This window comes from Meles meles, chromosome 12 (assembly GCF_922984935.1).
Source record: "Meles meles chromosome 12, mMelMel3.1 paternal haplotype, whole genome shotgun sequence".
NCBI lineage: Eukaryota > Metazoa > Chordata > Mammalia > Carnivora > Mustelidae > Meles > Meles meles.
Window position 1 is genome coordinate 31480809 of NC_060077.1, and position 22640 is coordinate 31503448.

At 50.0% G+C, this 22640-nt stretch overlaps 1 protein-coding gene across 1 annotated transcript; it reads right to left on the bottom strand.

Moving 5' to 3' along the window:
• Positions 1-7233: 7233 nt before the first annotated feature.
• On the bottom strand, positions 7234-21979 carry LRRC74B (leucine rich repeat containing 74B). The gene is made up of 9 exons (XM_046024090.1): positions 21841-21979; positions 21056-21198; positions 20491-20623; positions 19365-19571; positions 14914-15023; positions 13853-13968; positions 12364-12442; positions 9868-9963; positions 7234-7389 (listed from the first exon to the last, which is right to left on the bottom strand). The coding sequence occupies exons 1-9, from the start codon at positions 21977-21979 to the stop codon at positions 7234-7236; spliced, it is 1179 nt and encodes a 392-aa protein (XP_045880046.1).
• Between the last annotated feature and the right edge of the window lie 661 nt (positions 21980-22640).

Genomic DNA, 22640 nt, shown 5'->3' on the forward strand with positions numbered 1-22640 from the left:
GTAAGCTCTGTACCCTGAGAAAATCCCTCAGTTTCTTCTTTTATGAAATGGAGACTGACATGGGATACCTAAGTGGCTCAGTCAGTTAAGCGGCTGCCTTTGGCTCAGGTCATGATCCCAGGGTCCTGGGAAAGAGTCCTGCATCAGGTTCCTTGCTTGGCAGAGAGCCTGCTTTTCCCTCTGCCTGCCACTCCCCCTGCTTGTGCTCATCCACTCACTCTGACAAATACATTTTAAAAATCTTAAAAAGGGGGTGGGGGCGACCAATGTGCTAGGTGATCTCCAAGGCCACTTTCATCTGATTATCTAACCAATGAAACAAATCAAAAGCAGTCACGAAAATTATTCCTAGCTTTTTTTTTTTTAAGATTTTATTTATTTATTTGACAGAGAGAGATCACAAGTAGGCAGAGAAGCAGGCAGAGAGAGAGGAGGGGAAGCAAGCTCCCTGCTGAGCAGAGAGCCCAATGTGGGGCTCAATCTTGGGATCCTGGGATCATGACGGAGCCGAAGGCAGAGGCTTTAACCCATTGAGCCACCCAGGCGCCCCCATTCCTAGCTTTCAAAAGAAAGCCATTATAAATTCATTGCCAACCTCAGCTGGATCATTAAAATCTTACATTTCTTTAGTCAGCTTTATCTCCTCACTGAAAAAAATTATTTGAAACTTCCTGTGTTCTTTTCAAGCTCCAGCCCAACTGCTCTCTTCGTATTCTTACCAGATAACCTTGTTCCCTACTTACCCAGAAGCTTCAACTTCCAGCCAGCAAATGTGCAGAAGCTCTCCTCATTTCTTTACTTTACAATAAAACTATGTTTCCTCCTATCAATGATCTATTGTTTCTATTGATCCCCTACCCAGCAACATTCCTCAAAGTTATCTGGAGTTGCCAGGCCACTGGAGATCCATATACCTGTTCAGGATACATGGAAATTAAAGCAATATCATAGTCGGGACTGCTGAGGTGACCAGTCCTTCTCACCGTGTTCACAACTGCATTGATGGTGCATAATTAGAGGTGGGTAAAACTGCTGGTGCTTGAGCACAAATCAAGGTAGTGGCACCAAAGTGTACCAATGTTCATCAGATTCCTCACATTTATGCACTCACAGTAAAAAGACAAAAAAAAAGAAGATCAATTGGTCAATTTCATTTAAGAATGTTCATAATGAAGCAAAAATGATTATTGATTTCATAAAATCTCCAACCTGGGGGCACCTGGGTGGCTCAGTCAGTTAAGCGTCTCTTTTTATTTTTTAAGCAGATTTTAAAATTTTCTTTATTTTTTACTTTTATATTTTTAAAAGATTTATTTGACAGAGAGAGACACAGTAAGAGAGGGAACACAAGCAGAGTGGGAGAGGGAGAAGCACACTTCCCGCGGAGCAGGGAGCCCAATGCAGAACTCAATCCCAGGACCCTGGGGTCATGACTGAGCCCAAGACAAGACACTTGACGACTGAGCCACCCACGGGCCCCTATTTTATTTATTTTAAAAGATTTACTTATTTGTCAGAGAGAGAGCACAAGCACAAGCAGGGGGAGCAGTAGGCAGAGCAGGCAGAGGGAGAAGCAGGGAGACGGATGCAGGGCTCAATCCCTAGACCTTGGGATCATGACCTGACCCAAAGGCAGCTACTTAACCAACTGAGACACCCAGGTGACCCAAGCATCTGACTCTTTTTTTTTTTTTTAAAGATTTTGTTTATTTGAGAGAGAGAGAGATCACAAGTAGGCAGAGAGGCAGGCAGAGAGGGGTTAGCAGGCTCCCTGCTAAGCAGAGCGCCTGATGTGGGGCTCAATCCCAGGACCCTGAGACCATGACCTGAGCTGAAGGCAGAGGCTTAGCCCTCTGAGTCACCCAGGCCAAGCGTCTGACTCTTGATTTCAATTCAGGTAATGATCTCAGGGTCCTGGGATCCAGTCCTGTGTTCATCAGGGAGTCTGCTTGAGGAGTCTCTCTCTCCCTTCCCCCCGCCACCCCCCCTACCCTGCTCACATGCTCTCTCTCTCTAAAGTTAAATATATCTTTTAAAAAAACTCTGTCCTCAAGAACTGTGACAAGATGGAAAATATTCATAAAGTACTTTTGTACCTACTAAAATACAGCTGTCTTCGAGAAATGGCACTTGCGTGTTTTGAGTTACCAACTGAACTAGCTGCTTTTCCCATGGAATGTTATTTTCCCACAAAGAGTTGACAAACTATGGCTATTCTGACTTGGATATTTGTAATTTATGTTAACATGTGTTGCCTTAAAGTGAACAAATTAATTTCTCGTTTTAAATTTCTAACATGACAAATGCTTATCAATATAACCCACATAAAACAAAAGCTCCCTGGAGTCCTGGATCGTTTGTAATACGAAGGGATGTCCTGGGACCCGAAAATTTGAGAACCACCCTCCAGTCTTCAGAAGCCCAACACTATATGGCTGGTCTTCTCAGAGGCTGATTGGAGGCCACCCCAAAAACCCAGCTGCCAGACTGGCTCCTTCAAGGCACAATTTCTGAGGCGCCACCTGCACCTGCCGACGCAACCCCCCCAACCTCAGACACTCCCATGATGCAGGTCGCCGCTACCCTTGAGGCCCACACACCCAGAAAACAAGCGAAAGGATGACGATCTGCTCGTCCCCTCAGCCCTGGACCTCCCATGCGCACCCCAGACCCCTCTTCGGCCCACGCCTGCCCCCCGCCATGGCACCCCGGTCCCGGCGTCCGTCCTATTCTTGCCCCTCCCTGTCGCCTCACGTGGCGGGCTTCGCCCACAGAGCAAAAGTGGCCGGGGTCCTGCCAATGCCGTCCGGGCCCTGGGGTCTTACCATGGTGAGCTCAGCTGCTGCCCAACGCTGCTACTCGACCTCAACCGCCTCCACAGACGCCACGCGCTCAACTGCCGCCACCGGACTGTGCACACTGCTGGGGATTGGCCCGCCGCTGCGCAGGCGCCAATTGGTCGTCAGCGTCTCGGGGCGGGCCGAAGCCTAGAATCCCGCTTCTGATTGGCCATTGTTTGACTCACGGAGTATGGCGCCTTCAGATTGGATGCAGCTGTGGCGGGAAGGCTGCCGCCTAGCCAAAGGCGGAGAGTTCTTGTGCCTCCTTGGGCTTTAGGTTGGAATGGTCGTGGTTTTCCCTGCGTCGGGCACTGGACATTTTCATGCGTTTAAGTCCCCAGTGTGCGAATGGCTTCAAGTCAAGATTGTGTCGCCTTCTCACTTGGAGCCTCAGGCCCATTCATCTGCCTGTTCCTGATTCAGGTCTTTGCAAACATGACCACCCTCTTGGAGGTCTGCCTATCATCTACCTGTAACCAATCCAAAGGACAGTTGCTTCACCCTGCCCAGCTAGCCAGTAAAGGACTGGCACCGAGCTTTCACCATGAAGATAGACTATTTATTGGTGGGGTGCCACCCAGGAGAATGGGAAACTAATGCTCAACGTCCTGAACTTCCTGATGCCTTATAAGGAGGATTTTTAAGGGCAAAATTTGGATTAGGGGGGTCTCCTGAGAAGGTGGACGCTGTTAATCAGAGGCCCATGAAATCATGTTCACAGACGTTACTTTACAGACTGTTTAGACTGTTACTTGAGGTGGCTTCCTCCTGTCCATGGAAGTGTGCTCTATCTCGGGGGCCTTGGAATCTGAAAAACCCATTTCTTAAGTTAGAGGTTTCATTAGGAGCACCTGGTGATGCTGTGTTTGGGATAGTGCTGATCAGCTGCATCTAAGTGCCTAACTGTTCCGTGAGTAAGCTAGTGGGGTCATGATCCTTTGAATAAGTGAACATTCCTGTCTCTTGGGCCTACTCCATTCCCTAGCAGGTAGAGCTGTGCTTGCAGAGGGTTTGACCTCTAGTGTTCATTGTTTCATCTGAACTAGCAAGATAGATGCCAGCTTTTTACCTAAAGTCTGCACCCTCTTTCTTGTCCACCCCATTTCTGGTGTAGAAAGGCCTTTGCCATCCAGCACCCGGGAACCAGTTAGGATTTGGTTCCTTCTTTAATATGAACTGGGTTTCTAGAAACAAGGGAGTGGAAGGGTATACTCCAGCCTCCCCCACACCCCCAAGAGCTGGGTTGGAGCTCAGTGTCCATTTTGGGGGACTTTGGAACAATTACCTGTTTCTTTCATTCCGTAAAGATTGACTCAACTTTCTTTAGGATCCAATGTGTATTTTTTTCTGAGAAGAGCAGAGGAAGAGGAATTCTGGCCTACTGTCAGTTTATCACCCAAATGCCACACCCTTTCTGGCGATTCCCCAGAGTGTGTTGGAGTAGACCCTTATCTTCTTCATAGAGAAGGATGGAGAACTCAACTGCTGCAGTGGGACACACCAGACAGAGGAGCTGGAATTTTTCTGTAGGCCTTGGGAACATGCAAACAGTATGATTGGGTCTGCCTTAGAAAGGCAACTGTGGCAACAGGAAGGAGGGAGATGGAGGGAGGTCAGGGGAGAATCACAGAAATCAGGAGCAATCTTCCCTGCTTCTCCCCAGGAGAGTGGATCCTTCTATCTTAGCTTACCTGCCATAACAAAACACCATAGACTGGTTAGCTTAAGCACAGAGGTTTATTTTTCCACAGTTCTGGAGGCTAGAAGTGCAATGTCAAGTTCTGGAAAGATTGGTCTCAAGCAAGGTCTGTCTTCCTGACTTCCTAAAGGCTGCCTTCTTGCTGTATCTGCCTACAGGGGCAGAGGAGAGAGCAAGCTCTCTGGTGTTTCTTTTTTAAGGACACTAATCTTAACAGATTAGGGCCCCACTCTTATGACCTCATTTAACCTCAGTTACCTCCTATCTCTAAATACAGTCACACTGGGGGTTGGGGCTTCAACATAGGAATTGAGGGTGAAGACTCAATTCAGTCTATAGCACCTACCGTCTCAGGGCTCCAACTGTACCACAAAAATAATTGAATTATAGCCTCTATCATATTTTATTTTTATTTTTCAAAAAGATTTATTATTTTAGAGAGAAAGAGAGCACAAGCAGAGGGAGAGGGAGAAAAACAGATTTCCAGTTGAGTGGGGAGTCTGACCTGGCTCAACCACAGGGTCATTAATAAACATTTTAATATGTCAGGGTTTTTTTTAGTCTTTTCTCCTGTATAGATACACTTCTACATGTTTTTTTACACCAACAATAGGATTTGTTTTGTTTTGGTAACAGCTTTCTTGAGATATAATTCACATACTATACAATTCACCCTTTTTTTAAGATTTTTTTTTATTTTTAAGTAATTGTGGGGTTGAAATCACAATCCAGAAATCAAACTCTCCTGACTGAGGCAGACAGGCACCTGACAATTCACCCATTTAAAGTGGTGTACAATCCAGTAGTTTGTAGTATATTTATACTTGTGCAACCATCACCACAATCAATTTTAGAGCATTTTGACCACCTCCCAAAGAAACCCCTACCCTTTCACGTCCCTCCCATCTCCCCAACCCTAGGCAACTTCTTTATTTTTTAAAAAGATTTTAACCTTATTTATTTGACAGACAGAGATCACAAGTAGGCAGAGAGGCAGGCAGAGAGAGAGGAAGGGAAGCAGGCTCTCTGCTAAGCAGAAAGCTTGATGCGGGGCTTGATCCCAGGACTCTGAGATCCTGATCTGAGCTGAAGGCAGAGGCTTAACCCATTGAGCCACCCAGGCGCCCCTATTTTTTTAAATTCATTTTATTTTTTTAAAATAATCTCTACACCCAACATGGAACTCAAACCTACAACCCCGAGATGAAGAGTCAGGTACTCTATGAACTGAGCCAGCCAGGTGGCCCCTGCCCTAGGCAACTTCTAATTTACTTTCTGTCACTATAGGCCTGCCTATCTGGACATTTCATACAAACAGAATCATACAATATATGGTCTTTTGTGAATGGCTTCTTTCACTTAGCATGATTTCAAGGTTCCTTCATGTTGTAGCATGATACATCCTTCTTGATAGATAATACATTCCTGTAGTAGTAGCATGATACCACATTCCTTTTTCTTGTAAACAGCTTTATTGAGCTACAATTCACATACCATACAATTCACCTGTTTAAAGTGTACAAATCAGGGGCACCTGGGTGGCTCAATCGGTTGAGTATCTGACTCTTGTTTTTTATTTCGGTCATGATCTCAGCGTTGTGAGATCAAGTCCCTGCATTGGGCTCCACACTCAGCAGGGAATCTGCTTGAGATTCTCTCTTACTCTCCCTTTGTCCCTCCCCAACTCTAAAACAAATAAACACATCTTTTTTTTTAAGTGTACAATTCAACTACTTGTGGCATATTCAGATTTGTATGACCATTACCACAATCAATTTTAGAACATTTTAATCACCCCAAATTTCATGCTTCTTATGGCCAATTTGGAGGGGTGTTCCATTGTATGGGTATACCGTAATTTATTTATCCATTTATGAGCTGGTGAACTTTTGTACTTTGTGGATATTATGACTAAGCTGTGAATATCTGTGTGCAAGTTTTTGTGTGAACATATGTTTTCCTTTCTCTATGTTTGGAATTCCTGGGTCTGGGATAAACTACATGTTTGATCTTTTGAGGAACTATTAAACAAAACTTGTGATTTTTTTTAATCCTGATTTTCTCCCTTAACATCAATCATGTGCATTTTCATAAATTACTAGATGGTCTTTGAACATTTGGCTTTTGATGTTTGCAGACTTCCAAATCTTAGTTAACCAATCCCCTGTTATTGGGCATTTAGATTATTTCCAATTCTCATCATATAAACAGCATTTCATTGAACACCTCTGGGCATCAGTGTTTTTAAGCAGCTCTGGTTCTTTCTGCAGACCATTGAATCAGTGAGCACAGACAATTTTAAGCTCCGTGTGCATGATGATAAATCGCCTGCCAGAAAAGTTGGGTCAGTTTGCATTCCGGCAAGTTGAGTTTGTACTTCGATTGTCTCTTGAAATCACTAGAGCAGAGACTTTGGACATCTCTGACCCCATACCCAGCTCAATATGTAGTACACAGTACAAGTTACACAAATTAGCAGGAATGAAGGAAGACCCAGTCTCTGCGTTAACAGAGGCCATGGGATGGAGAGGAGGGTACAGGTGTCCAAAATTTCATCAAGATGGGCTCCACAGGAGTTACTACCTGGTTGACATGGGGACTCACTGCAGACTCGAGTGGTAATAAGGCATTGTGAGGCCAAGAACCCTTGACGTTGAAGTGGCCAATGTGAGATGAGGAAGCCACCTACCACAGTCACTTAGGGACAGACGCTGGTAGGGACGGGGTGAAGACTGGCGGTAACTCCTTTTTGTATTTAACTCTGTGGGCAGCAGTCTTTACATGGAGTGCTGGAAGCAGTACCTTCACTGAGCTGGCGAGGTCATCAAACTCTCTGCCCACTTGGATCTCCTGCGGAGAAACCCATTACAAGGCGGTACAGCATCACCTTCAGAGAACGTCACTGTTTTTTACTTATACACACAAAGTTTTGAAGGAACATCTTAGGGCAGCTTCTCTCATATGAATGACAATGCCATTACTCCCCAAAACATTAAAGTAGAAAAGGGAAGTGGTTCCAGGGGTGCTCCTTGGGGCCTGCACTATTTTTTGATCTGGGGGCTGATTACATAGGTGTGTTCTGTCTGTGGAAATTCACAGTCCTAATCCACGTGCACTTTTCAGGATAGACGTTATTCCTCAATAACAAACAAAAAGCAAGGGGAGTGAGGGGAAGAATACTAGTACCAATGGGGTCTTTCTCTACACAGGCCTTTCCTCTGGGGTCTGCTAGCTCATCCCCTCTTCACGATGAGCCTGGCTGGAAGATTTTAGCCCCATTTCCCCTGAAGACAAGGCTGAAACCTGGGAAGATTTTTACACGAACTGTCAGGATTCGGAAGTGTTTCCCTTAGGGGCACCTGGGTGGCTCAGTCAGTTAAGCATTTGCTTTTTTAAAAAAAGTATTTTATTTATTTATTTGACAGAGAGATCACAAGCGGGCAGAGAGGCAGGTGGAGAGAGAAGAGGAAGCAGGCTCCCCGCCGAGCAGAGAGCCCGATGCGGGCTCTATCCCAGGACCCTGAGATCATGACCTGAGCCGAAGGTAGAGGCTTTAACCCACTGAACCACCCAGGCGCCCCTAAGCATTTGCTTTTGGCTCAGGTCATGATCCCAGGGTCCTGGGATCAAACCCCGAGTTGGGCTCTCTGTTCAGCAAAGAGTCTGCTTCTTTCTCTCCCTCTGCCTGACACTCTGCCTGCTTGTGCTCTCTGTCTCTGTCAAATAAATAAATAAAGTCTTAAAAAAAAAAAGACAAAGAAGTATTTCCCTTAAAGCTGAGGAGAAAATCTAGGCTGGGGAGATTAGACTAATAACAGTTAAGGAACAGGAAAATAGTACATTGCATCTAGACAAGTAATACTCTTCAATTCAGAAGATCCCGTATTGATGCCTCAGGATTTGGTCCCAGGCTTGTCTGATTCTCACCTCTGTGGTGTTTCCATTACATTAAATGCTCCTGATACTAACCATAGGTTATACTGAATAATCACATAGTTTTGCTGAACAGTTTCATATATCATTCCTTTATTTATTTTTTAAAATATTTATTTAAGTGATCTCTGCATCCAACGTGGGGCTCAAACTCAAGGCCCCGAGATCAGGAGTCACATGCTCTTCCAACTGAGCCGGCCAGGTGCACCCCCCCCTTTTTTTTTAAACAATAGAAGCCAGTGCTAACAGGAATTCTCAGAGCAGGAGGGACATGTTCCAGGCAAGCTAATCTTTGGCTTTGGAGCTGTAGAAACTGGGCAGGCAGAAGGAAGCAATAAGGCTGTTTGGCATCAGTTGTTCCAAGCCTGAAGGATTGGAACTAAAAAAAAAGAAAGTCTCTGGAAAGGTTGTTTTTTTTTTTTTTAAGATTTTACTTATTTATTTGACAGAGAGAGACATCACAAGTAGGCAGAGAGGCAGGCAGAGAGAGAGAGAGAGGGAAGCAGGCTCCCTGCTGAGCAGAGAGCCTGATGCAGGACTCGATCCCAGGACCCTGAGATCATGACCTGAGCGGAAGGTAGCGGCTTAATCCACTGAGCCACCCAGGCGCCCCTCTGGAAAGGTTTTGACTTAAATCTGGGTTGACATCAACCAGAATTAGAATAATCAGAATTAGAATAAGACTAGACTTCCTTTTAATAACTCATATTTGGGAATTCTCTCTTTAATGTTTAATTGCTTTTAGTTTTCTATATTAAAAAGGCACAAATGGGGGCACCTGGGTGGCTCAGTGGGTTAAAGCCTCTGCCTTCAGCTCAGGTCATGATCCCAGGGTTCTGGGATCAAGCCCTGCATGGGGCTCTCTGCTCAGCGGGGAGCCTGCTTCCCCCTCTCTCTCTGCCTGCGTCTCTACCCACTTGTGATCTCTCTGTCAAATAAATAAATAAAATCTTTTAAAAAAGACACAAGTGAATGAAAAGGAGTCTTAATCTCCCTCAAGGCCACATGAGTGACTCTTCCAGCACCATGATCCACCTGCAGAGAGAAGAGGCCAGGGGGCAGGGCAGGGACACTTTGTAAGTACTGAACCTGCAAATACAAACATCGTAAACAGCAGGCTTTGTGTCCTCTGAGCCACCTATTATCTCGGGCAACGAAGAACCCAGGCAGGGGTTGGAGGTGAGACCATGGCAGTACCCCCCAGTCTGGAGTGGGAATAGAGCCAGAGTGGCTCTGTGACCCAAATTCTGGCCTGGGGGTGGTGGTTTTCAGACTCAGCCACACTAAGCATCTGGGCAGGGCACTTTATTTCTCTAATTCCCACTTTCTTCCTCTAAATGAAAACTCATGCAGCTGTTGCAAGGATCACAGATGAGAGTAACGAAAAGCTCTTACAGAGAAATCCAGGAGTTCTAGGGCGGACATTGGATTCTCCCGGACAGACTTTAGAACTCCAAAGCAGCCTTCGCCTCGCATGGGATTCCTGGACATCTGAGAAACACACACACAATTGAGAAAAACCGAGCCCAGGGAGGCTGGTGGGGCAACTCCAAAGGGAAGGAGGAATTCCTCATGTCTGCTGAAGTGACTCAGGACAGCCCCACTGTCTCAGCTCAGAAGTTGTCTCTGCTCGCAGAATGCCCTTCAGGAAGCTGTTGGGCCAGGGAAGAGGGGGAGAGAATATACACTGGCTGAGTAGCCCCCCATGCCCAACTCTGCCAGATATCATAGATAGGGACACACAGGACACATCCCTACCTTTATTTATTTACTTTTTTTAAAAAGATTTTTTTTATTTATTAAAGATTATGTTATTTATTCATTTGTCAGAGAGAAAGACAGCACAAGCCGGCCGAGAGAGAAGTCAGCTTCCTGCTGAGCAAGGAGACCAATGCAGGACTCAATCCCAGGACCCTGGGATCATGACCCGAGCCAAAGGCAGCCGCTTAACCGACTGAACCACCCAGCTGTCCCTATTTGTTTACTTTTAAAATTTATTTATTTGACAGAGGGAGAGAGAGAGCACAAGTAGGGGGAACAGTAGGGAGAGAAAGGGAGAAGCAGAGCTCCCCCGAACCAAGCAGGGAGCCTGATGCAGAGCTCAATCCCAGGGCCCTGGGATCAAGACCTGAGCCGAAGGCAGAGGCTTAACCCACTGAGCCACCCAGGTGCCCCAAACCCTGGGATCTTTACCTGAGCCGAAGGCAGATGCCTAACCATCTGAGCCACCCGGGATGCCCCACATCCCTGCCTTTAATGAGCTCACCCATCGCGGGGAAGAGAGGAAAAGGAAACATCATGAAAACCCAGTGCAGTGAGAGTGTATCATCTCTGCTTGGGAGGTAAAGGTTAGGCAGGGGCTAAAACACCTGCCTTGAACTTTACAGGGGAGGCATGCAGAGCTACACATTTCAGCAAGAAAAGCTGGAGAAGCAAAACAGAGGAAGAAATTGCACCACGTGGGAGACTGCACCAGAGCAGGTTGGGGTGAGAGAATGAGTTTCACGGGTGGAAGGCAGAGGGGTTATGGCAGAGCCTGGAGCCCAGTGTGTAGGGAATGCGGTACAACTAAGCCTGGATTTACCCAGAGGGGAGCTGCCTGACAGGTTTAAAGCCAGGAGGGATGGGAGCAGGTTTCTGGTTTAGAAAAATCACCTGGGGGGCACCTGGGTGGCTCAGTGGGTTAAAGCTGCTGCCTTTGGCTCAGGTCATGATCTCAGGGTCCTGGGATCGAGTCCCGCATCGGGCTCTCTGCTCAGCAGGGAGCCTGCTTCCCTCTCTCTCTCTCTCTCTCTGCCTGCCTCTCTGCCTACTTGTGATCTCTCTCTGTCAAATAAATAAATAAAATAAAAAAAAAAAAAAGAAAGAAAGATCACCTGGTGGGTAGGAAGGAGGGGCCAGAGATGGGAAACTAGCAGGTCCACAGAACTTGAGGGGAAGTGAGAAGGAGGAGCAGGGAGCCTGGGGACTCGGCAGGCAGGAAGCAAGATGAAGGATGGAAGGCATGGGGAAGAAAGGGAGGGGTGGGGCGCCGGGGTGGCTCAGTCGGTTAAGTGGTTAAGCGTGTGCCTTTGGCTGGGGTCAGGATCCTGGGATCAAGCCCCCCCCCCCCATTGGGCTTCCTGCTCAGCGGGGAGCCTGCTTCTCCCTCTCTGACTCCCCCTGCTTGCAGTCCCTCTCCCTGTCAAATAATAAATAAAATCTTTTTTAAAAATTCACAAAAAAGGAGGGGTGAGCACTGGGCCCCCACTTCTCACTCCATGAGGAAGTCCCCCCCACCCCCCACCCACAGGAGGCAGCCCTTAGAGAGAGATGATGTCTTCAGTTTGTGCTTTGTACCCATGGGACATCCAGGGAACTGTCTAGCAGGTGTCTGGAAAGGGGGATCCAGAGCTTAAGAGAGGTCAGGGGTGGAGGGGTGGGTGGGAAAGAAGTGAGTCTCAGGCTGGGGATGGGAGGACTACACCAGGGCTCCTCTGCCGGTTGAGGGTGCCAAAAGCCAGGCGGGGCTGGATACCCCCTGGACCTGGCAGCGCTGTCTGCTAAGCACTTGCCGTGGGCACAGTGGCCCTCACGGACCTGCTCCACCCCCAGTTGCACCCTCCCTTCTCTGTCCTCTGCTCTCAGCCCTGCCTAGCCGCTCCTAGTATGACTGCTGGGAGGGAAGGAACGACAAGGGAGGAGTCGGAAGAAGTTCATGGGTCAGGCCAGAGATGAATGAGTGAATGGCAAGGGAAAGAAGGGGTCACAAGAGGAAGCCAGAAGGCCCCCCTCCCTCATCTGGGCTTTAGAACCTGTGTACTCCACTGCCAGAGGACTGGAGAGATGTGGCAGGGGAGGGATCTGTGTGGACACGTACAGGGGGACCTCCCCCATCAGGCTAGCACTCACAACAAGAATCCTCAGTGTCTGATTGACCCGGAGGCCCAGGCCCAGGCTCAAGGCTCCCACTGCAGAGATGCGGTTGTTGCTGCAACAGAAAGACACGAGCATTTTGCTACTTTCCGAGCAGCTGTGCAGGTGGACCCAATTGGACTTCACATTCCAGCCTCCACTGATGCTCCAGGGACCCTGGGAAGGTCAGTATGCAAAGACTGGGTAGTGACTCTGCTTCACTGGAGGCTCCCAGTGTTCAGGGAGACCACTCAGCAAACACACCTAGAGCACCCCCCCTCCCTAGCAGAGGCCAGCTGCTGCCCGCAGGCCCTCAGAGCTTAGCAGGTCCTCCCACATGTCCCCCCCACACCCCCGCCATCAGCACCCCATTCCTATCAGCAGGACAGCATCTGTGCCGGAAACCACCCAGCTCCCTCCTCACGTCCTCTCCTCCTGCTTCTCCAGATGGACCTAAGCTCTGGCCCCAGCACCTCTCTTGGCCACTTCAGCTCCGAGCCAGTCCCTCTCTACTCTGACCTCTCTGGCTTCGAATTCCAACATGTCTCATAGCCTCTTCTGGCTTTAGCTCCTTCCATGGGAAGGACAGAATTGCTTCAGGAAGACCCTGATCATTCCAGCAGCACCCCCAGGGGAAGTGCTCAGCCACACAGTCCAGGACCTACTGGGCTTCTGCCTCTCTCATTTCCTGTGGTTTGCTGCCTCTGCTCTGGTTTCTTGCCCAGGGCTGGGATGCCGCCTGAGCCTGCAGCAGCAAATCACACAGGGCAGGCCCTCAGCAGTCATCTGCTGAGTGGAACAGGAGCACTCCCCCACACCAGTCTCTGCTGAAGATGTTTTGTTTGTTTATTTGTTTGTTTGTTTTGCTTCGTTTTGAAGTAGGTTCCCACGCCCAGCACGGAGCCCAGTGCGTGGCTTGAACTCACCACCCTGAGGTCGAGACCTGAGCTGAGAGCTGAGATCAAGAATCAGACGCTTAACTGACTGAGCCACCTTGGCACCCCTCTACTGAAGCTGTTTTACATATCTGTTTTCAATTCTCAGCCCCCGCCTATGCAGCAGGAATTATGAGACCCAAAGTACAATGCTGAACTTGAGTGAGGGGGCCAGAGCTGGGTGCTCTTGGATTGTGGCTCAAGCCCCATCACGGTTAGACTGTGGTATATTTGCCGATTAAGGTGGTAAACAGCAGGAAGATCTTGGAGTCCCTGAGCCCTCATGTGACTTTGGACGTGGAGGCTGTGACACAGTGACCACTTTATTTTTCTTTTTTTAAGATTGTATTTATTTATTTATTTGTCAGAGAGAGAGAGAGCACAAGCAGGCAGAGTGGCAGGCAGAGGCGGAGAGAGAAGCAGACTCCCTGCCAAGCAAGGAGCCCAATGCGGAACTTGATCCCAGGACCCTGAGATCATGACCTGAGCCGAAGGCAGTGGCTTAACTGACTGAGCCACCCAGGTGCCAGGGACCACTTTATACACCTCACCTCATGCTGAGTTCCTCCAACACGTTGTTGGTCTTAAGTGCCTCACCCACTGCGGATGCTCCAGGATCTCCAAAGCCATTGTATGAGATGTCCAGGACTCTGAGGAAGATGTTTGCCTGGAATGCAAGAGTGAAGCCAGGAGACCACTCCTCCCCACCCGCTCCCCCTCCCCTGAAGGTGGCCAGGGACCACAGTCTCACAGCCAGGAGGCCTGAGGAGCAAATAAACACAGACTGAGAGCAGAAGGTCGGAGGTTCCAGGTAAGAATCTTGTGGCTGGAATGATGGTGACCAGGAGACCTGAATGACTGGGAATATAGCACCCAGGGTGGGTGTGGATGACCCTCAGAGACAGACTTGATGATCTGGCTCACGTCCACTTGGGGACCCAAGGACAGGTTCTCCGAAGCACAGAGCAGGATTCCAAAGGGGCTCCAGGGAAGGGTTGTTGGGGACTGACGGGGAGAAGGGCAGGAGCTTGTGGCTGCACTGGGAACACTGGGAACTCCACCACTTGTGGAGCAGGATCCCCAGGTCAGCCCCAGGGGAGTGCACCAAGCAAGGCAGCTGCTGCCATTTCCTGAGGAGAACCCCACAAAGGGAGCTGGCACCAGGGACATCCTGGCAGGGGCTAGGAGCCACCCATTCCCGAGACCTACGAACCACAAGATCCAAGGAAGAAAGTGGTATGTTTCAGAGTGTGTGCGGGACCCAAGGGTGCAGGGTGTCACTTCAGAGAAGCATCTGCATATGCCCTCAGTGAGCACCAGACCACACGATGTCCCCCACCAGCCATATGCCTATAGTATCTATAATATCCGGAGAAGGTATGCAACATTCAATCGTAGACCCTTCAGGAAGCATCATGAGAACAAGCATGGTGTTTCAGAGTCATGATATGGGGCTGGGAAAATTGAAATCACCAAACAAAATATTTTGCAAGCTCTTCTTAAAAGATCCAAGGCTCATTTCTGAAGAGCTGTAAAGACAGGGAGCTGATACCTGGGAGACCAATCCCCACAGGACAGGCCAGAAGGGTACAGGTTGTAGGGCTGTTCATACCTCCAGTCCCCTAGCAAAGGCTACAGCTCCTGGTCCTCGAAGGTGATTCCAGCTTATATTAAGCTCAGTGAGTCCTGTATTTTCTGCCAGGGCTGGTCCAAGTATCTCCCCTTCAGAAACACCAAGACAGGCCTTACTCATTCTGTTCATTCCTTCAAAAAATGATACTAATGACAGTGGTGTGCCAGGGTCTCTGCTGGGTGGCAGGGTCACTAAGTTGAACCCAGTATGGTCCTGCCCTGTCCTCAAGGAATTCACATTTAATAGGGGAGATACAGTTGATTCTTTTTTTTTAAGATTTTATTTATTTATTTAACAGACAGAGATCACAAGTAGGCAAAGAGGCGGGGGTGGGGTGGGGTGCATGGCGGGGAAGCAGGCTCCCTGCTGAGCAGAGAGCCTGATGTGGGGCTGGATCCCAGGACCCTGGAATCACGACCTGAGCCGAAGGCAGAGGCTTTAACCCCTGAGCCACCTAGGTGCCCCCAGTTGATTCTTGAACAACATGGGGATTGGGGCACCAAACCCCTGTACAGTTGAAAATCTTCATGTAACTTTGACTTCCCCAAGCCTCAACAACTGAGAGCCTACTTGTTGATCAGAAAGAAGACCTTACTGAGAACATTAAGTGTTGATTAACACATTTGTAAGCTATGTATATTAGATGCTATATTCTTAAAATAAAGTAAGCTAAAGAAAATATTATTGAGGGGCGCCTGGGTGGCTCAGTGGGTTAAGCCTCTGCCTTCGGCTCAGGTCGTGGTCCCAGGGTCCTGGGATCAAGCCCTGCATCGGGCTCTCTGCTCAGCAGGGAGCCTGCTTCCCCCTCTCTCTGCCTGCCTCTCTGCCTACTTGTGATCTCTCTCTCTGTCAAATTAAAAAAAATATATTATTGAGAAAGTCATTGGGGGGCACCTAGGTGGCTCAGTTGGTTGAGTGTCCGACCCTTGATTTCAGCTCAGGTCATGATCTCAGGGTCGTGAGATCGAACCCCATGCCAGGCTCCACACTGGGTGTGGAGCCTGCTTGAGATTCTTTCTCTCCTTTCCCTCTGCATGCTCCCAATTTCTCTCTCTCTCTCTGTAAAATAAATAAATAAATCTTTAAAAAGAAAATCAACAGAGAAAATACACATGTAATACTGTATTTATAAAAAATTTGCATATAAGTGGACCCATGCAGTTCAAATCCATGTCCAACTATAAATACAAGTTAATGGAATATGAGCTATCATAGACTACAAACAGGGATGTGTTGGAACAGGGTAGGGACAAACCCAGCCTTAGGCGGGGGTGTCAAGACAGTGAGGACAGGGAGATAACCTTGAAGATGGAGGGTCTCACCACCTGTGCAGGCACACAACAGCAGAGAACACACACAGGAAACTGCAAACATGTGGAGGCATGAGGGAGCACGGAGCACTTGTGGAAATGCCCACAGGCCCGGCAGGTCGGGGGGGAAGCCACTGAAATGAGGTAAGAGTGATGGGTACTAGGGAGAGGCTGAGAGGCTTCAATGCTGGGCCAAGTCTTTGGGGGCACCAACCAGTTAGTGGTGAGGCTTTAAGAAATGGCTGGGCTCCTTAGTGGCAGGTGTAGGGTATGGACTGAGGTGGGCAGCGGCAAAGAGGTGAGGAGGCTGGTGCAGCTGTGTGGAGAGAAGGCACTTGTGGGAGAGAAAAGGAAGGAGCAGGGCAGGGTAAGAGACCTTGAGAGATTTTTAGCATATAAAAATGGACAGAAGTCCCACCACCCACCATGTTCTCTACTCTGTCAGGATTCAGCCAGTCTGACCTGCTCCCAGTACTCAAAAGCACCAGCACCAATATGACTCTGGGCTGTCCCCCTGGGTAGGACTCCTGACTCCCTCTTCACCTGGATAACTGCTCCTCATCCTTCTAACGGGGGCTCACAGCATCAGGAAGCCTTGCCTGCCCAGCTGGGTTGTGCTGCCTTGCGCCCCAAGTCCAATGTGCTTCCATTCTTCCAGGCCTTGGTCTAATGACCTCTCTTTGCCTGATCATTCTCTCCCAACAGCCCAGAAGTCTCTCAAGAATATGAACTGGGGGGCACCTGGGTGGATTAGTGGGTTAAAGTCTCTGCCTTCAGCTCAGGTCATGATTCCGGGGTCCTGGGATCGAGCCCCGCATCGGGCTCTCTGCTCAGTGGGGAGCCTGCTTCCTCCTCTCTCTCTCTCTCTCTCTGCCTGCCTCTCTGCCTACTTGTGATTTCTGTCTGTCAAAAAAATAAATAAAATCTTTAAAAAAAAAGAATATGAACTGGAACCCTCCCCATGGTCTCAGCTCCTCATGTGGTTTAATAAGGCTGGTTTGAAGAAAGACACAGAGGAAAAACAGATGCTCTAACTGAGCAGAACTACCTTGCTCAGGGGTGCCTGCCTGGGTCAGTCAGTAGAGCATGCAACTCTTGACCTCGGGGTTGTGAGTCCAAGCACGAAGTTGGGCACAGAGATCGCTTAAAAATAAATTCTTAGGGGAAGAAAAGAAAGGAAGGAAAGGAAGGAAAGTAGGAAGAAAGGGAGGGAGGGAGGGAGGGAGGAAGGAAGGAAGAAAAAAGATCGCCTGCTTGGCCAGAACCCACTGCCGGAAGATGCTTTAGCACCTTGGAGAGTTCCCTGCAAGGCAGCCAGCTGGGACTTCTGGGCAGCCTCCCTGAGAACAGGACTCTGGATTCCCAACCCAGCACGGTCTGACACCCACAGATTCTCAGGTACAGGTATGGACTTTCCCCCTTCCTCAGATACTTCTAGCACTGGGAGGAGAGGCAGGTGGCTCCCGCTTGTAGGTAAGCCCCTTCTTTGCTGAACAACTAGAGGGTGAAAAGTTTCCTCTACATACATGAATTGGCCTCTTGAAATTCCAATGCTTAGACTTCATGACCATGACCTCCATAGCCAACCATGAGGTAGGTGCTACCTTTGCCTTGGGTCAGATGGGGAAATTAAGACCCAAGCTCTTCACCCTTCAAAGGAGTGAGCCCCACCCACAGATCCCCACTTGAGGAAACAAAATGGTCCTGCTGAGTTTGTATTTTCTGAGCTGAAGACCTCCCTATCACATTGTGTAGCCTTCACAGGGCCTTCACAGGGCCTTAGCTTCCTGCCTTGTCCATCCTGGCTGCCTCTTCGGTGCTCACCTTTTCACTGTGAAGGCCCAGGGGGACACCTATACTTAGTTTGTTGGAAGTCTGAAATGATTTTTTATTTACTTGAGAGAAAGAGAGAGAATTAGTGAGGGAGAGGGAGAAGCAGACTCCCCACTAAGCAGGGAGTCCAACAAGTCGCTCGATCCCAGAACCCTGGGATCATGACCTGAGCTGAAGCCAGGTGCTTAACTGAATGAGCCATCCAGGTCCCCTCAACTTCTTTTTTAATTTCACAGACTTCTCATAGTAATTTTCTTAGAAGGTAAACAGGGTATCTGGCAGTTAAATTCTAAGGCTGATCCTCAAAGGCCAAGGTTGGTAACACCTCTACTCTAAGCTGCTTGAGACAGAACAGTGATTCCCCAACTTTCTTGATCAGACAAATCTCCTAAGGCATCTATTAAAATGTAGATTCATCATGGGTTTTGCCCTGCCAAGATTCTGGTTCAGCAGGTTCAGGGCCCAGGAGGAATCCATGTTCCTAACCTCAGGTCCCAACTGATTCCTATAATTGATTGGAGTGGTTGAAGACAGACAGGTAGAAGTGCATGCTCCTGGAAAAGCAGATAGCCTCTGCAAAGGCCCTGGGGCATGAAAGTGGTGAGATCAAGGAATCCAATCAATGTCTTCCACAGCACTTGCAATAAGATCTTCATGCCTTTTGCCAAGATTTGTAGGCCGGAAGCCCTCCACCTCTTCACCCAGAGCCCACACCTCACAGCACAACGCCTCTCTCCTGGCTCACTAGCCCAGCCACACCATTATCTATCAGTCTGGGAAATAAGCCTTCATGTTCACTCTTCCTCTTCTTGAAATGCTCTCTCCCTGGTCTTGCCATGGCTGATTTTTTTCCCACCCTGCACATTTCAGCTGAAATGTCATCTCACGGGGCCCTCCCCAGCCACCTAAGGCAAGGGGTCCCCATTCATTCCCATTCATCTCAATTCATCAGGGCATTCATTCATGCCCTGTTTATTTTGTTGCACCAATAATTATGGAGAATTATCTCATTAATAGGCATTCCTTGAGACCAGGGACTCTGTCTTGTTCACAACCAGGTCACTAGGGGCTAAATCAGCATCCAGCACAAGCAACAGCAGTCCATGGCAATCTGTGGGATGGATGAAGAGTTCTGTGTGGAAGGAGCGGGAGAGGGGCAGGCCAAAGTGGGACATGGGAAACAGGAGCCAGAGCATGAATGTTCAGAGAGGCCCTGTCAACCTCCACCCGCCACTGTCCCAGGAAGATGGGCTCGAGTGCCCCATGGTGGCTCTGGCTGGATGTTACCTGCGTGGTCATTCAGCTGGTTATAGCTCAGATCCAGGGATTTCAGTCCTGTGTGAGCCAGCAGGAGTTCAGCAAGGTACTGGGCTGCATGCTCCTCCAGGCCATTCCCTGCCAGTTGTACCTTCTGCATGGTTGGGTTCACTGTGAGGGCAGCACAGATCGCCCGGGCTCCCACCACTCCCATCTGGTTCTCCGACAGGTCCACATCTACGGGTTGGCAGCAGTCCTCCATCAGTGGGATCCAAAGTCAGGTACTGCCCTCTTCCCCCTTCCTCTATCTCCGAAATCTCCAGGCCTGAGGCAGCAGAGGAGGCGAGACAGCGGGACGATCCTGGGGTTGCACAGTGACTGGGCCTCACATCAGCTAGATCCATCCCCTCAAGCCCCAGGCAGCTTCTCTGATGCCCACAACCCCTCCATGTATCCACAAGCTTCTTTGCCTCAGGGTTCAAACTGCGTACTTCATGGTTTGTATAGGATACCCGTGATGGCGAGGTGACCACCCATGGATGATTCCTGCCTAACAGCAATGTACCACACCCACAAAAGTCTTCATCGATGCGTTTCTGTGAACTGGCAATGACAGCCCAGGTGACCAGTGCACGGAGCGCATACGTGAGCCGGGCTCCTTGCTGAGCCCTTCATGTGCAGTTTCATTTCATACTCAGCACAACCCCACGGGCTAAGTGCTATTGTTGGGGCCATTTCACAGATTGAAAACTAAGGCTCAGTGAGGTGGAGCAGGTTGCCTGGGGCCTCCTAGCTCATCAGTGGTAGAGACGGCATTTTCATCCAGCCCTACTTCTTTCCACCCAGCACTCCACTCTCTCACATTGCCCATCGCCTGCCTCTCCGTTAGAGGACCTCTCACCCAGCACTTAAGCAGTAGGAGGCCACGATAAGCAGGGGGTTGTTGGCTAGAAGAGGAGGGGGTGGGGCACAGGCTGGGTCAGGAGGGGAATAGTTTCCAGCATTGGGGGCACCACAGAGAGTCTAACACCACCCCGACCCACCCCTGCCCCTGCAGCACCAGGTCATGGGTGAGAAGGCCTGGCTATGGGGGAGCCCACACCCCCAGGAAAGGGAGGACTCAAATCTGCCCACCTTCCCCAGGCTCAGCACCTACCAGAGATAATGCTGGTTTTGCTCAGGGCACCTGCCAGGGCCTCCACTCCGGCCCCACAGAGCCCATTGTCTCGAAGGTCCAGCCGCTTGACATAGGGATTGGAGGTCAATGCTGAAGCCAGAGCCCGGGCACCCTGGGATAAAGAGGAGCCTGAGGGACCTGGTCCTTCCCAGGGGTGAAGGCCCCAGACACAGCTGGTCACTACCCTGGCTCATTTCCAGGGGTCAGTCCACCCAGTGGTCTCCAACTGGATGGCCCTCTCCTTCCCACATGCCCAGGGGACACCTTATCCTTCTAGACTTCACCCAGATCTCACCTCCTGGAACCTTCCCCGGCTGCCCCGCCTCAGCAGGTTAGGGGCCCCCCTGCAGGCCCCCCAACCATCACACTGAATTCTGTCATAGCCCTGATACCACCTGTCACCCAGATGCAGGGATGGTACATGTCTGACACACAGAAAGGCTGGGGAGTGTGTGGTATGGGCTCAGGGAGGGTCCACTCCCATGGCTGGTATCTCACAGGTCCTGTCACTTCAAGCCTGGCTCCAGGGTCTCTCCAGGGTTACCTGGGGCCCCAGGCCACGGTGCCGCAGGTTCAGCTCTGGGGTGCTCCCCTGGCGCAGGAAGCAGGAGGCCGGCACAACACTATGGGCCTGGCAAGATCTCAGGTAGAGGGTGTCCTTGGTCAGTTCTCCAGGCCCACGGATGTCTGATAGGAGACAGGGAGTTGATGAATGTGGGTCCCTCCCCAGAATGGATCCTCCCCAGACACAGTGGCCTACTCCATGCCCCCTGTGTTCCCCTCTAGAAGTATTTCTTCCCAGGCTAATAGGGACACTGAAAGTCAGACAAAGCAAGTCCTTTCCCTAAAGCCACACAGCTAGTAGTTAATCCTGGCAGAGCCAGGATTAGAACCTTTCCTGTTGGACGCCAAAGTGCATGCTGCCTTTTCTACTGGATTACAAAACACGTATGTTTTGTGAATATTTTATGGGGGAAGAAATCAAAACAATTCTAAGTTCTATACATTTATTAGCTTAGTTGTTCCTGTGGATTGGGAAAACTCGCCCTGATCCTATTTCGGGGGGCACACCCCTTCTTACACTGTTTGGCGGGTTGAACATCACTCACTTTGGAGACGTTTTCTAAAGGTGGAACTCCTGACACCGCCAGGAGCATTGTGGGGAGGGAACGGGGCTGGCTGGAGGTGCTGCCGGCAGTCCCACAGAGGGGTATGCTCCCTGCTGGACAGAGATCTTCCCCACTGGGCCCCCTCCTGCCCCCTCCACCCCTGCTATAGAAGCTCCCTAGGTGAGGAGACAGGCCTGCGCTCATCCCTGCCCGAGAGCACCTTCCATCTCCTGGTCGGAGTCTGAATCAACGACCGAACCCTCCTCGGCCTCTGGGGGCCCAGCAAGACGCCCAGCGGCCGCTGCCACCTCTTCCTCCTGCTCTTCCTTCTCCCCCGATCTCTCGCACGGAGCCCTCATGGTTACGCCCATCTCTCAGTCCCTGGCACTGAGACCCGAACTGTGCTGCACAGAACCTAGAGCACAGCCCGGGAATATGCGCGGACCCTCCGGCTGAGTTGACCAATCGAATGTGGCGCACAGCGAACAGGCGCCCGCTGCAGCCAATAGAGACGCGCCTCCCCCGGAGCTGTCGCCCGGGCAACCCGGTGTTGTTGGTTGCTACAGAAACGCTGCTTGAGTGGGCCGACCTTTAGCCTACTCAGGCTGGACAGATGAGAGCGTGCGCCAGGGTTCCAGCATCGCCCTCACACCTTCCGCAGACTGAGGAACATGGCTGACCCAAAGCCTCTGCTTTTTGTCCCTACGGTCCGCGGACGCGCTGCACAAGAGAGCCTCGGTCACCCTCCTCTCTGGAGCCAGAGTCACACTTTGACTCTGGCTGCCAGTTCTCTCCCCTGCTCTAGCGTCGCCTATGCTGCTTCCTCCACCAGGACATTCCTCTCCAACTTTGCTTGTTGAACTTCAGAATCTCCAAGTGTCAGCTCAGAGGTCACTTCTTCCTGAAGCTTTCCTTGAGTCGTCCTCTGGGTTCCTGCAGCCCCCGTGCTGCCCTCTCACAGTACATATGACACTTGTCATCTCCTCCTCCTCCTCCCCTCCCCCAACGAAGTGAGGCCAG